Below are 14,114 nucleotides of genomic sequence, written 5' to 3' on the forward strand. Positions count from 1 at the left end.
GCATCCGCAGTTCTTTCGGTTTTTATTGAGGAAATCCAACAAGTTCTGCAAGAACTACAACTCCCGTAATGCAACGATGGAAGCCGAAAGCTTCTCAGTTATAAATTATTACATCTCTGATCTTCACGTATTTAGTTTAATACAAAAAAGGTGGCGGTTCTAATTTTAAAAAAGACGTTACACCTTTTGGCCCAGGATATTATTTTGAAATGTGTCGATGTGCTCTGATCTGTGAGCTGTAACCTCAGGAAGCTATTGTTAGGTTTCACATTGAGATATTGACCGCTCGCCCGCAGCCTGACATTGGGTTTTACTGTAAGTTTGCGAAAGAGTTCAGTATCGTCAAATGTTTGCATTCACCCAGCGCCCGCAGTCCTTTAAGGGAAAGAATGAGTCACCCTAAATTGTGGCCGACCATTAATTTATTGTTCAAGAGGTGATCTCAGGCTGGAGTCTAAAGATGACGTTTAGCCTCTGCTTTGATTATTAGTCCCGGAAGTTCATCCCGTTTCGTGGCAGCAGTGCACTGCGAGATGAATGAAGTTTTTGGGATTTGCAAAGGAGTTTGGGTGGCCTGGAATTCGGTTTCGCGCTCAGCATTGAACCGGATAAAGAGAGTAATCTTCGAGTTAGTGATTGAATCCCATAGGTAAAATTCAGGGAATAGCCAACGTGGGCATGCAAAACAGCTATCTGCAGCATACTTTGCAACAAGGTGCAGGGCTGGATGAACACAGCAGGCCAAGCAGCATCATAGGAGCAGAGAGGCTGACGTTTCGGGCCTAGACCCTTCTTCAGAAAAGGGGGAGGGGAAGGGGGTCCTGAAATAAATAGGGAGAGAGTGGGAGGCGGATAGAAGAGGGATAGAGGAGAGGATAGGTGGAGAGGAAACAAACAGGTCGATGGGGCCAGTAAAGGTGAGTGTAGGTGGGGAGTTAGGAAGGGGATAGGTCAGTCCAGGGAGGACGGACAGGTCAAGGGGGCGGGATGAGGTTGGTCGGTAGGAGATGGAGGTGCGACTTGAGGTGGGAGGAGGGGATAGGTGGGAGGAAGAACAGGTTAGGGAGGCAGGGACAAGCTGGACTGGTTTTGGGATGCGGTAGGGGGAGGGGAGATTTTGAAACTTGTGAAATCCACATTGATACCATTGGGCTGCAGGGTTCCCAAGCGGAATATGAGTTGCTGTTCCTGCAACCTTCGGGTGGCATCGTTGTGGCACTGCAGGAGGCCCAGGATGGACATGTCATCTGAGGAATGGGAGGGGGAGTTGAAATGGTTCGCGACTGGGAGGTGCAGTTGTTTATTGCGAACCGAGCGTAGGTGTTCTGCAAAGCGGTCCCCGAGCCTCCGCTTGGTTTCCCCGATGTAGAGAAAGCCACACCGGGTACAGCGGATGTAGTATGCACCTTGTTGTCTCGGATTCTCCAGCATCTGCAGTTCCTACTATATCTGCAGCATACTTTGCAAGTTACGCGTATTATTTAAATAGTGGGACAAAGTTTATATATAAACATGAAACAAGGCGATTTCTTCAAAGATTGAGTGGCGAATCGGTTACTTAGTTTTTCATCCCACTTAAGTACACGCACTGGTTCCCAGCTGGCAGCTTTTTATTGTATGTTTCTGCTGGAAGACTCGGACTGAATCCTGCACTCCATCCATATCAAGTAAACAGGACAGACTACAAGAACCCGCACTAAAAACAGCACTGAGCAAGACAAACAGCATGTGGGAAAAAGAACATAAATAGGATTAGCAAGCATATCGTGTGTGAAAACTGATCTGGGAACGGAAAGATTGACGAATTTTCGATAGAATCCCCCCAGCGTGTAAACAGGGTATTTGACCCAACACGTCCACACCCTCCCACCAAAGAGCATCCCACCCATACCCATTCGCCTAACCCTACATTTCTTTTGTCTAGCACACCTAACCTACGCAACCCTGAACACTGGGTAATTTAACACGGCCAACCCACCTAACCTGCACATCTTTGGGCTGTGGGAGGAAGCTAGAGTACCCGGCGAAAACCCACCCAGACACGGGAAGAACGTGCAAACTTCAGTCAGTCGCCCGAGGCTAGATCGAACCCGGGTCCCTGTCGCTGTGAGGCAGTAGTGCTAACAAGCTTATAAAGAGGATAACTAGGGAAATAGAGGAGAGGCAAGTTAGCACATACAAAAATTTGTAACATGATTATAAGAACAGGACAATTTAATGGGAGGTATGATTAAGAAGACACAAAGAAAGAAAGAAGGGGCGAGCAACTTCCGAAATCCATTAGGTTCAATGGTCTGTAGTTGAGGGGGAGAAACACAGGTAGATGCCAAATATACCAACTATCCTTTCAGCTGTGTCAGGAAAAGTGATTCCATTCCATATCCTCCATATTACCAATCCTGCAATACCAGACTCCTTTTGAAGAATAAAAAGGAATCTGTGGTTAAAGTGATAAACTGTTAATATTAAAACCATCGAGCTACAAAAAAAGAATTAGTTGCTCTTCCTCAAGCTTCATTCCAATAATGTAGAAATGCAAGGATAGAGTTCAATGTGCCAAGTGACTGGTGTCCCTCTTGCTGACGGAACAGATATGCTGTATAAAGTAGTCAACCACACTGTTAGTCTCCCCAGTATGGGTAGGTCCACAGTAATGATTAGTGAATACAGTTATGAATTTGGCAAAAGTATGAGCTAATCACTGTCTCACCTGGAAAAATATTTAATGTAATTGGTTATTTATGGGATGAATGATAAATTATAGGCGATAAAGTAAAAATTGCTCAAACCTATCACAGTAGCTAAAGTTATAAAAATCCTGAAATCATATTTTTTGCTTATACAACACATTTAAAAAATAATGTAATTCATTGTAGATATACAGATAATTTATTTTTAAATTGGTGCTTGTATACTTTGATATTTTGATCTTTAATAGATGATTTATATGTATTTTATAAACATTTTTAATTGGAACACAGCAAATTGAAAAATGTAAGCTGTAAAATAATCATTGTTAGCAATCAATTTTCAAATAAAAAAAGATAGAAATTGTATGTTGACGCCATTCTGTGTACAAAACGCCTATCAAGGAATCTTACTGAAATAGAAAATGGAAAATGGTGGAAATACACAGCAGGTCAGCCAGTATTTGGAAAGGAAACAGCAGGTTAATTTGCTGTGTGTGACCTGTCCTCAGAACTAGAGAATTAATTGTTTTGAAGACAGGTCTCACCTGAAGAATCCTATCTTTATGGTTCTGATACTTCCAGCATTTAAATGATATTTCTAGTATTTGTGTTTTATTTTTTATAAAGGATTGTTTCTGTTAATCAAAAATTGTGTTTTTGTTTAGTATTTATAAGTCCTTTAAGCCTCACATTAGTTCCACATGTGCAACAGACTATGTTACGTGCATTGAGTGTAATTTACTCCCTATATTTACTTGGCCAGATTAGGTGAAATACAGATGGCGAATGCTGAAAGCAGTCCTGAGAAAGAAATGGTCACACAGTTCCACAAGAATGCTGCTACAGGAGATACAGAAAAATTGTCAACTATGTTAAATTATTCTCTGTCTCTCATCAACAAAGTGGATGAAAAAGGCTGGACCGCCTTGATGTATGCTAGCAGGAATGGACATTCTGAAGTTATTCAGCTGCTTCTTGAAAAAGGGTAAAGTGGCAGTCTTTAACGAATAGTTTTGGTAATTGCTCAGTGATAGCTGCGGACATTGTGCTGTAGCTAGGCTTCCTGGTTCACATTCGATAAAAGGACTCCTATTTTAAGTAACTTCTTTGAAATTTAATATGACTGTGATGACCAAATTAAGATTGAGGAATTTTGAAATAGCATCTAAGCATCTTTTACTTGGTTTCTAGTAGAAATTGACAAATCACACGTGCACAGCCAATAACATTCTAGCATCTAAAATTAATTAACAGAAAATTTGTAAACTAGGCATGTACCATTTTCTGGTGGCACTGGCAGAAAACAGGGCTCTACATAAAGAGCGCACAAGTAGGAAATTTACAAAGGGGAAATTGATTAAAGCTCTTGTGGTATTTTTGTACAGTGCCTGAAACAGCACCTGCACAAAGAGTGGTAAACTGAACCATGAACCACAACAAGATAATTAATTATATTTAGATTTATGTGAAATATAAAAACAAACTGTTGAAAAAAATCCTTGTACTAAACAGTACTGATTTATATTAACTAAATTACCCTGGTGTACAGTTTACAATCCACTTGCAATTCAAGATAGGAACATGATTATGAACTTTTCGTAGCATCTTCACTTTGCAGAATGGTTTCAACACTCCTGTTTTTTTTAATTGAAATTTTCTGTATTCTTTCAAAAGCTTTGACATTTCAATAGATATGTTTCAAGCAATGGCAGGTAAGATGTAGTAACTAGGGGGTACAGTGGCTCAGTGGTTAGCGCTGCTGCCTCCCAGCACCAGGGAGCCGGGTTCAATTCCACCCCCAGCTAACTGTCTGTGTGGAGTTTGCACGTTCTCCCCTTGTCCGCATGGGTTTCCTCCAGGTGCTCCGGTTTCCTCCCACAGTCCAAAGATATACAGGTTAGATGGATTGGCCATGCTGAATTGCCCATTGTATTCAGGGATGTATAGATTAGGTGGGTTGTAGGGGGATGGGCCTGGGTCAGATGCTCTGAGGGGCAGTGTGGACTTGTTGGGCTGAAGGGCCTGTTTCCACACTGTAGGGATTCTATGATCTATCATCTTACCATTAGTTATGAGTGGTCTTCTGGACTTGCTGCATTGGTTTCTGCCAGTCGCATTATTGCAAGCTTCTATGTTAAAGAGATTAGAATGTGAGAAACCTGAGTGACTTGCAGTTTGATGCACTTCTAATACACTTGCAGCCAGGGCTAAAAGTTGGAAGCATCCGTCTTTGTAAGACTGTGCTATTCATCAGATAAATTTGCGGAGTCACTGCAGACCTCACAACCTAATCCATAACTTTGTTTCAGAAATAGCAGGAACTGCAGATGCTGGACAATCTGAGATACCAAGGTGTAGAGCTGGTTTTGACGTCAGCCTTCCTGCTCCTCTGATGCTGCTTGGCCTGCTGTGTTCATCCAGCTCTACACCTTGGTATCCCATAACTTTGTATTGCTTATTGTTTACACTGATTGCTATGTAGCATGTTCTAGCTGTTTTGGCCAAATGGCTGAAACACAATCTAGTTAAAACATTTTAGCAGTGACCAGCAAAGTTCCAGTAGTCTCCTAAGTACCTCGGAATTGGCTGATAGTGTTAGTTTGTAATGTCTTCAAAAATAATTTAAAAACTTGGGTCAGAACCCTGTCTTGTACTAAATCTAATTTAGTGCACTGTACACTTTTTGTTTTCCTCTAGGTGTGATAAGTCTATTTCAAATAATTCAGGACAAACAGCACTGGATATTGCAGAATTCTGGGGACACAAGCACATTGCTGATTTGTTGGCAAACCCTAAATCTGATGCTAGATCAAGGATGTGGTATGATGGCCCAGAAGAAAATGAGAATTATTTTGGCAGAACTTTGCTCAATAGATTAAGTGTAAAAAGGACCAATTCTGATTGGATAAAAAACAAACAGATACAGCCAACCACTGTCTACATTTTATTTTCCAATCTAAATCCATTAGTTATTTCAGCAAAATGTGAAGACTCTGGAAAAACTGGCTTCCACCTCTGCAGATTGCAGTACGATGATGTGGAACAGCTCTTGGCCAATCCAGAAGTCACTTCAGTTTTCCTTGGAGCAGAGCTACAGGGTGGAGCTTGTACTAAAGTTGCAGTAGGCAGTGCCTTAGCAGAAGATAATGGGCTTATTGCTTGGTTTGCAGTAAATGCAGAATTTGTTGCTCCCGAAAACTTTAGGGTTAAATACCCAGATTGTCGTTTTCTCCAGCCACTCATCCCACATCTATTGAACTTAAATAAGGAAGAAGCCGGTGAGTACTAATACATTTAGAACTGCAACCTGTCATTGCATAGTCTGTGTTTTCACTTATATTGTGCTTGAGTTGTAAAATTACAATAAAATACTCAGTTAAGAATATTAAAAGCATGGAATAAGAAAAGGGTATTAGCACAATCCTTTTCAGTATCCTGAAAATAGCTTCTGCAACATTTTTTCCTTACCCTCCCCAAAGTTAATTTAAAACTTGAATTCTTTATGAAGTATTAACCAGATGTCTTCCACGATATGACATTTCAATGAGTTCAAAGTACAGGGCCCACAGTTTTCCATAACCCAGTTCATTATGTTTTCTGTTTTATCCTTACAGTCTTCAATGTAATTCCTAAGCAGACTGTTCTTGAAGATGTTTATCAGTACTGCTTTAAGTATTGTATCTGGGAGTCTAATCTACCTGTCATAAAATCAGAAAATGGTTGCAGCCTAGAAGGAAACCATTTGTTTTCTGGTGTCCATGCTGTCTCTCTGCAAGAGCAACCCAGGACCAATGTCCACACCTGCACCTTTCCTCTCAAGCCGTGCAAATCTTTTCTTGTCAGATAATTAACAAATCCCTTTTGAAAGGTACCAATTGAATTTGTCTCATCACAATTCAAGCAGTGCATTCCAAATCCTAACAATTATTGAATATAAAAAATATCCTCATGTTGTCTTTGGTTCGTTCCCCAATTACTTTAAATCGTTGCCCGGTGGTACACAACGTTTCTGACAGTGAGAATAGTTTCTCCTTATATCCAGATCCCACATCACTTTTAAACACTTCTCACATATGCAAAACTCGGAAGGGGGCCCTTCTCATCTGGAAATTTTTATAGATACGTTCTCTTTATTCTCATGTCCTGCAGTTCTACATTCAGAGACCAAATGCCAAGAATTTTCAATCTGTGTTATCCCCTTTAGCATTTGAAAAATCTGGTCCATATTTCTTCTTTTCATTAAAGAAAACCAGTTCAGTTCCACCATACATGATTGTCATGGGATAAGTATGGCTTCAGTAAGAGGGATCATTAACATGCATGGAAACATTTTACATTCATAGTTTGAAGTTGTCTATTAACTTAGCACTTTTATGGCTGTATTCAATTCACTGTCCGTGTAAATTATTAATGATATTATAGTTAGAACACATAAATATTGAAGGCCCTGTTTTGAAGATTAGTTTTATGGTTTAAGTTCAGTCTTATCTAGCTCTTAATTCATAACAATTGACTTTACTAGGAATCTGCTGAGTATTCAGTACTTCAGCCAATTTCTTAAATGCATTTGGGTGCCCATAGCTTTTTAAGTGTTCGTAGCATACTGTGATTGCTACTAGTAGATTCAATAATGCATTAATGTATTAAAATTTAGAAAAGCAGGTAGTATTGTTATCACAGAGTCCACTGCGTGCTCGTACCATTTCTCAGGAATCTTGTGGTATAGTGGTAAATATACTTAGCTTATAATTATGATGACAGTAGAAAAGAATATCAGGCAAGGTCCAAAATGGGCAACCAATTCAATATGCATCCATTTCACAATACTGGTATGTTTCACCATTGATGTTTCATTTACAGCCATGAACATTCTGCATTGGTATTTATCGTATACAAAGTGAGATTCATTCTTGATGTTAAAATGTTTGGTCTAACCAACACGACCATATATAATGCTGCAAGCACTGAACAGGCCAAGCAACATCTGTGCAGAGAGAATAACAGAGTTAAAGTTTCAAATCAATGATCTTTGTCAGAAAAGAAAGATGTTATAAAAGAAAAGTTACAAGTTTTTAAATGAGATACATAGCCAAGGTTGCAGAAAGTCAAAAATCTGTGATTAGATAAAGAACAGGAGAGGATACAAATGAGAGGAAGTTGTATTGGTACATTGTAAAAAGAGGCAACAGTGAAAGAAAAAACTTGCATTTAAATAGCACCGATCACAATAACATACCAAAATAAGAGATAACAAGGTGTAGAGCTGGATGAACACAGCAGGCCAAGCAGCATCAGAGGAGCAGGAACGCTGACGTTTCAGGCCTAGACCCTTCTTCAGAAATGCTTTGTGGCCAGTTAAGAAATGTAGTCACAGTTGCAGCTAAGTACAGCAGTTTGTTTGCAATCTCTGAGAAACAGTAGTGTAATAATGACCAGATAATTTGTTTCTGGTGATGTTAATTGAGGCATAAATATTGATGGAGTGTTAAGAAAGATAACTCCTTTGATGTTCTCCAAAATAATGGTATGGATCGATTACACCATCTGAAAGAGCAGAATGTCTCTTTAAAAATCAGAACCCCACCTGTACAGTTATTCATCAGTACTGCACCAGAGTGCCAGGTTCTGTTTTTGTGGTCAAGCCCTCGAGTGAGACTACATCCCATAGCCTTCTGACTCAGAGTCAAGAGTTTTGGCACTGAGCCACAGTTGCCACTGACAAGAGGAGACATTGCAGAAATAAAATGTATGTTCAGAGGATGTGTGAATAGTTACAGCAGAATAGCAGTGAGAAATGGATACGTGGAAAATCTGTCAAAGTGGAGAAGACCCCCACGGTCCAAGATCAGGCCTGGAGAAAGGTGATTATCAACCATTTTCATCATTTCTATCAGTTATTTACTTTTTCTTCAACGAGTTGAAGACCTTTGCTTTTCATGCCCCTATTCCTTGCCTTTGTAGCCAGATTTTCATGATTGAGCTGAAAAGATCAAACCTCTGACTCTCTTCCTACAAATGCTATCTCAGCTGCTGAGTGTTTCCTGTACTTTCTGTGTTTACTTCTGATTTCAATTTCTAATATTTAGTATATTGTGTCAATTTTGCATGTATTTTAAACTATTTGTTGATGCAGATTGAACACAATTTATTTTTTATTCAGGTGTGGTGGCACAGGCCAGATCTGTCCTTGCCTGGCATAGTCGGTACAAGTTCTGTCCTACCTGTGGAAGTAACACAGAAGTTCAAGATAATGGTTATAAGAGGATATGCTTGCAGGAAAATTGTCCAAGCCTCCAAGGAATCCATAATACTTGCTATCCACGTGTAGGTATGATAAATAATACACAAAGCAAGGGGATTTCTCAATATTTACTTTGCTGAAAGACTACTGTTCTTGTGCAATCTTATTTCAATTTACTACCAGTTTATAACTTAATTTTGTATTTGAATATTGTTCACTTTCAGAGCAATGCTTATGACGGGGATCAGGTAGAAAATACAACTGAGAACCAAGAGGCATACTCAAGGTTCAGAGGGGAGGTAAAGAAATATATCAGGGAAGAAAATAGCAATTACAAGAAGCCTGGCATCCAACTAAAGGGGAATCCCAAAGCTTTCTATCGGCATTTATAGCAAACTTTGTTTTAACCTGCACCATATGAACCAGCACTGTTGATAAAACGGCAAAAATTATATACCTGAAATATTAATGCGATCTCCATGATGTCCAAGTAGTCAGTTGAGGGTGCAAGTGAGAAGGGTCTCTGCTGGTACGTTTTATTTAAGGCAAAGTTGCATTATTATTTGTGATTTATGCTATAAATAAAGTGTAACAGTGATATGTATACTGCCTGCATTACATTTTTATTAATAAGTATGTGTTTTACATTGATTATGCGGACCTCTTGATCAAACAGAATATTTGATCAACTGGCATTGTGCAGGTCCCATAGATGTTGGTTAATCAAATGTTTGCCGTAAGTAGTAAAAGAATGGTAAAAGGAGGAATAGGGCCAATTAGAGATCAACAAGGAAATTTACGCATGGAAGCAGGAGGCATTAAATGAATATTCTGCGTCTGTCTTTACGAAGAAGACAGATGATATACCCAGACCGTGATAATTACTTGTTACTTTGGTTAGACCTTTGGCATGCAACTCTTACACCTATCATGTTATTCCAGCCATTTGATTTGTTTCCAGCACCATCTTTTTTTTTTGTAAATACCTCTCTGCCTTAATTAATCCGATTCTAGGTCATCCCTTCACTTGCTATTCAGCTGTTGACACTTTACTCACACCATCCGACACTTTTGATCACCTGCAAAGACTTATTATTCAACCTGTCGACACTCCACTCACACCATTTGAATGTACTGTTAGTACTTAAAATTGATAAGGAACTAGCATGAGGTGTGATGCATCCAAAGATGTTGAAGGAAGTGGGTTGGAAATTTCAGGAACATTGGCCAAATTCTTTGAGTCTTCCTCGAAGGGAGGTGCCAGAAGACTGAAGAATTGCAAACATTGCACCCTTATTCAAAATAGGTAGTGTGGATAAGCCCAGCAATTGCTGGCCCTTCAGTTTAACTTCAGTGGTGGGATAGCTTGCAGAAACAGTTATTAGGGATAGAATTAGTAGTCACGTCGGTTGATTACAAAGGGCCAGCATGGAATTCTACAGGGGAAATCATGTTTAATTAAGTTGTTGGAATTCTTTGAAGAGGTAGCAGAGAGAGTTGATGATACAGTGCCAGACAGCAGACTTCTGAGAAGCTTTACTTCATGGAATAAAACGGACAGTAACAACTTGGCCACAAAATTGTCTGAATGACAGGGAACAGAAATTAATGGTCAATGGGTATTTTTCAGGCTGGTGGAAGGTTTGTAGTGGAGTTCCCCAGTGGTAGGTTTTGGGACCCTTGCTCTTCCTTATACACATTTATATAGGTATCTAGATTTTGGTGAGCCAAGACAATTTCAAAGTTTGCTGATAATATGAAACTTGGAAGCTTTTTAAACTGTAAAGAGGACAGTGTGGAACTCCAAAAGGACATAGACAAGTTAGTGAAGTTGGCAGATAGGTGGGCAGTGGAATTTAATGCACAGAAATGCGAGGTGATGCAAGAAGGAAAAACATGTGCACACAATATAAAAAAGGGGTACAATTCTAAAGGGGGATGCAGGAGCTGAGGGAACTGGGTACAAACATCCATAGATCATTAAAAGTATGAGGACGTGTGGAGAGAGAAGTTAATACATTATACAGTATTGTAAGCTTTATTAATAAAGGCAAAGAGTATGAAAGAAGGAGGTGAAGCAAATTTGCATTAAACACTTGTTGGACCTCAGCTAGGTATTGTGTACAGTTCTGGGTGCCATACTACAGGAAACTTTGGAGAGAGAGCAGAATAGTTTTATGAGAATGGTAGCAGGACTGAGAAACTTCAGGAATTAGGATAGATTGGAAAGATTGGGTCTGTTCTCTTCAGAGAGAAGGCTATATGAGGAGATCTGATTGGCGCTTTCAAAATCTTGAGGGGCTGGGCAGTAGATAGGGAAAAAATGTTCCATTTTAAAAGTGTCAGGAATGAGAGGGCACAGATTTGAAAAAGAAGCAAATGTGACATGAGAAAAATCTTTTTCATGGAACAAATGGTTCGAGTCTGGAATGCGTAGGCCGGAGGTGTGGTGGAGGCAAGTTCAATTGAGGCATTTAAGATGGTGTTGGATGATTATTTAAGTAGAAACAATGGGCAAAGTTTATGGGGAAAAGGCAGAAAATTGGCAGTAAATCAAGAAGCTCATTTTAACGTCAGTGCAGACATGATGGGCCAAATGGCCTCCTGCTGCGTCAAAACACTTCAGTGATTGTGTACAGTACTTTAACAAAAAAAGTAAAACAGAGCAGATGCTGGAAATCTAAAAGAGAAACAGAGGGTATGGAGGCTAACTTGGGAAGTTAGTTGACTGTACAGGACCGGGGACTAAAGTTTTTTCTTGCTCAATTGCAAAATCATGTGGTCTTCACTGGCACACATTCTGCACCTGGATCAGAATGACATTGACAGAAACCTACCAGCAGAATGGACAGAGTTTATTGCAAAGTCCAGAAATATCAGGATTTAACTAGGTAGTGAGTAAAGTGAATATATATCATCAAAATTAAGAAGTAGTATTAGTTTTATTCTCTTTAAGGCCGATCATGAATTAAAGGAGAGGAGCGTAATAGATAACGTTTTCCAACATTTTCAAATTGGCAGCATGTTGACTATGTACAAGTTATATTTCTTTGTCCGAAAGGTCAGTATTATCATAGAGCATCACCATCTTGTGGATGGGATGGAGCCCAATGGATTGTGGGAATTCTGTGGGATCTAGTTGTTACTGACATAGTTACTCCTTCTTGAATCAGTCTGTGAAGTTATAATGCAGCAGTTGATTCAGTGGCTTCGTACTACAAATTTTGATGCTCAATTTCTAATACAATCAATACAATACACAGCAAGATCCCAAAAACGAAAGTGAGGTAAGTGGTGTTTAAGGGGAAAATATAGTGAAGCCTCAAAGTAAATCAATATGCCAAAATTAATCCATAATTGAGAAAGTGGGCATCAGAGAATTAAGGCTATTATTTTGTTGACTGATCTCTGATGCATGCTATTTCTGGGTAGGGGTCAATAGTAGAAATATGGGATTTCTGAATATATCTCTTGGAGAACTCTCTTATAAAAGTGATCAACAGTTTCTAGCCACCATATGAGCAACCTAAGGCTGTTTGTCCTCTATTTCAATATTGTGTTCCAAAAGCCATAACCACTTTATCCCACATTGATATAACAATCTAAATCATCTACACAAATTTTGGAGTACAGCTCGAGTCCCTCTCCTCTCACTCCAAGACAACAGCCATACTAAACGGTGTAAGATTCATCCATCTTAAAACCTCCTAATTCCTTCTGCCATAGTTTTAGTTTCTTCCATTTCTGGAACAAAGGATGGATTGTACAATTGACTGTAAAATATTTTGGTTTTGTCCTAGATGTACAAGTTTTGAATAGGCATCTTTGAAAAGCATTTATCAGGTTAAGGCATGCATGCACTTTGTAAAACTATAATGATATTTTTATGTCCCATAGATCCAGTTGTAATAATGCTGGTCATCCATCCTGATGGCAACAGTTGTCTTCTTGGAAGACAGAAACATTACCCTCCAGGAATGTTTTCGTGTCTGGCAGGATTTATTGAACCAGGTGAGAGAAGGTTTCATGTCATTAGAAAATCAATTTTGCTGTTTTACATTGAAATGTCTGTTTAAAAGCAATATGGCTTAACATACTTGGAAAAAGTCATAAATTTGACTGCTTGGTTTTATAATTGTGTAGCTGTGCTGCTTTATGACAGATTTTTCAGATTCTTGAGTAGATTTGTAGCTCAGGTTGTGGATGCTGTGGTTGGTTGGCTCGCCGAGCTGGTCTAATAGTTTGCAGACGTTTCATTACCCTGCTGGGTAACATCATCAGCAATAAAGCGCTGTTGTGTTTTCCCACCTGATATTTAACTCTGGCGTCCGTTGGAGTTGATTACCTCATTTCTGGTAGACTGGTGGCTCTCTTTATCCGTGTGAATGGAGATAAGTGAGCATTGGTTGTGTCTTTTTGTTGCTAGTTGGTGTTCATGTATTCTTGTGGCCGGTTTTCTTCCTGTCTGTCCAATGTCATGTTTGTCGCAGTCCTTGCATGGAATCTTGTGTATCACGTTGGTTCTGTCCATAATGGGTCTTTGGTTCGAGTTAGCAGTTGACGTAGATTTGTGTGCCACTTAGATGCCCAATGGTCGTAAGAGTCTTGTGGTCAGTTCAGATATGTTCTTGATGTATGGTAGCATGTCAAGTCTGTCGGGGGTGCTGTATCTTCCTGTTGTTGTTTGTGTGATAAGCATCGTCAGACCCAGCTGTTCGGGTATCCGTTGTCCTTAAATACTTGGTAGAGATATTCTTCTTCATTTTGGCGTAGTTCCAGGTTGCTACAGTGTGTTGTGGCTCATTTAAATAGTGTTTTTACGCAACTTCGTTTGTGGGTGTTGAGGTGGTTACTGTTGAAGTTCAGGACTTGATCCGTGTGTGTGGCCTTTCTGTGTGCCTTTGATTCCCTGTTGGCCCTGCACTCTACCATGACATCTAGGAGTGGGAGCTGTTTGTTCTTTTCTTCTTCCCTGGTGAATTTGATGCCGGTGAGAGTGTTGTTTATTAGTTGGTGTGTCTCCTCTAGTTTAGTCCGTTTGGTGATGATGAAAGTGTCATCCACGTATCGGATCCATAGTTTAGCTTGGATCTGTGGAAGGGTTATGCTTTCAAGTCTCTGCATCACCGCTTATGCTATTAGTCTGGAGATAGGTGACCCCATGGGTCTTCTGTTGATTCGTT

At 39.7% G+C, this 14,114-nt stretch overlaps 1 protein-coding gene across 1 annotated transcript; it reads left to right on the forward strand.

Annotated features, from left to right (window-relative positions):
- Nucleotides 1-527: 527 nt before the first annotated feature.
- Nucleotides 528-12,943, forward strand: LOC109918092 (nudix (nucleoside diphosphate linked moiety X)-type motif 12). Its single transcript, XM_048592483.1, has 5 exons — nt 528-649; nt 3,454-3,675; nt 5,388-5,968; nt 8,851-9,014; nt 12,829-12,943. Exons 1-5 carry the CDS (start codon nt 534-536, stop codon nt 12,838-12,840), a joined length of 1,095 nt encoding a protein of 364 aa, XP_048448440.1. The 5' UTR covers nt 528-533; the 3' UTR covers nt 12,841-12,943.
- The last annotated feature ends 1,171 nt before the right edge of the window (nt 12,944-14,114 follow it).

Source organism: Rhincodon typus, unplaced genomic scaffold (assembly GCF_021869965.1).
Source record: "Rhincodon typus isolate 14 unplaced genomic scaffold, sRhiTyp1.1 hic_rhity00001319, whole genome shotgun sequence".
Lineage (NCBI taxonomy): Eukaryota > Metazoa > Chordata > Chondrichthyes > Orectolobiformes > Rhincodontidae > Rhincodon > Rhincodon typus.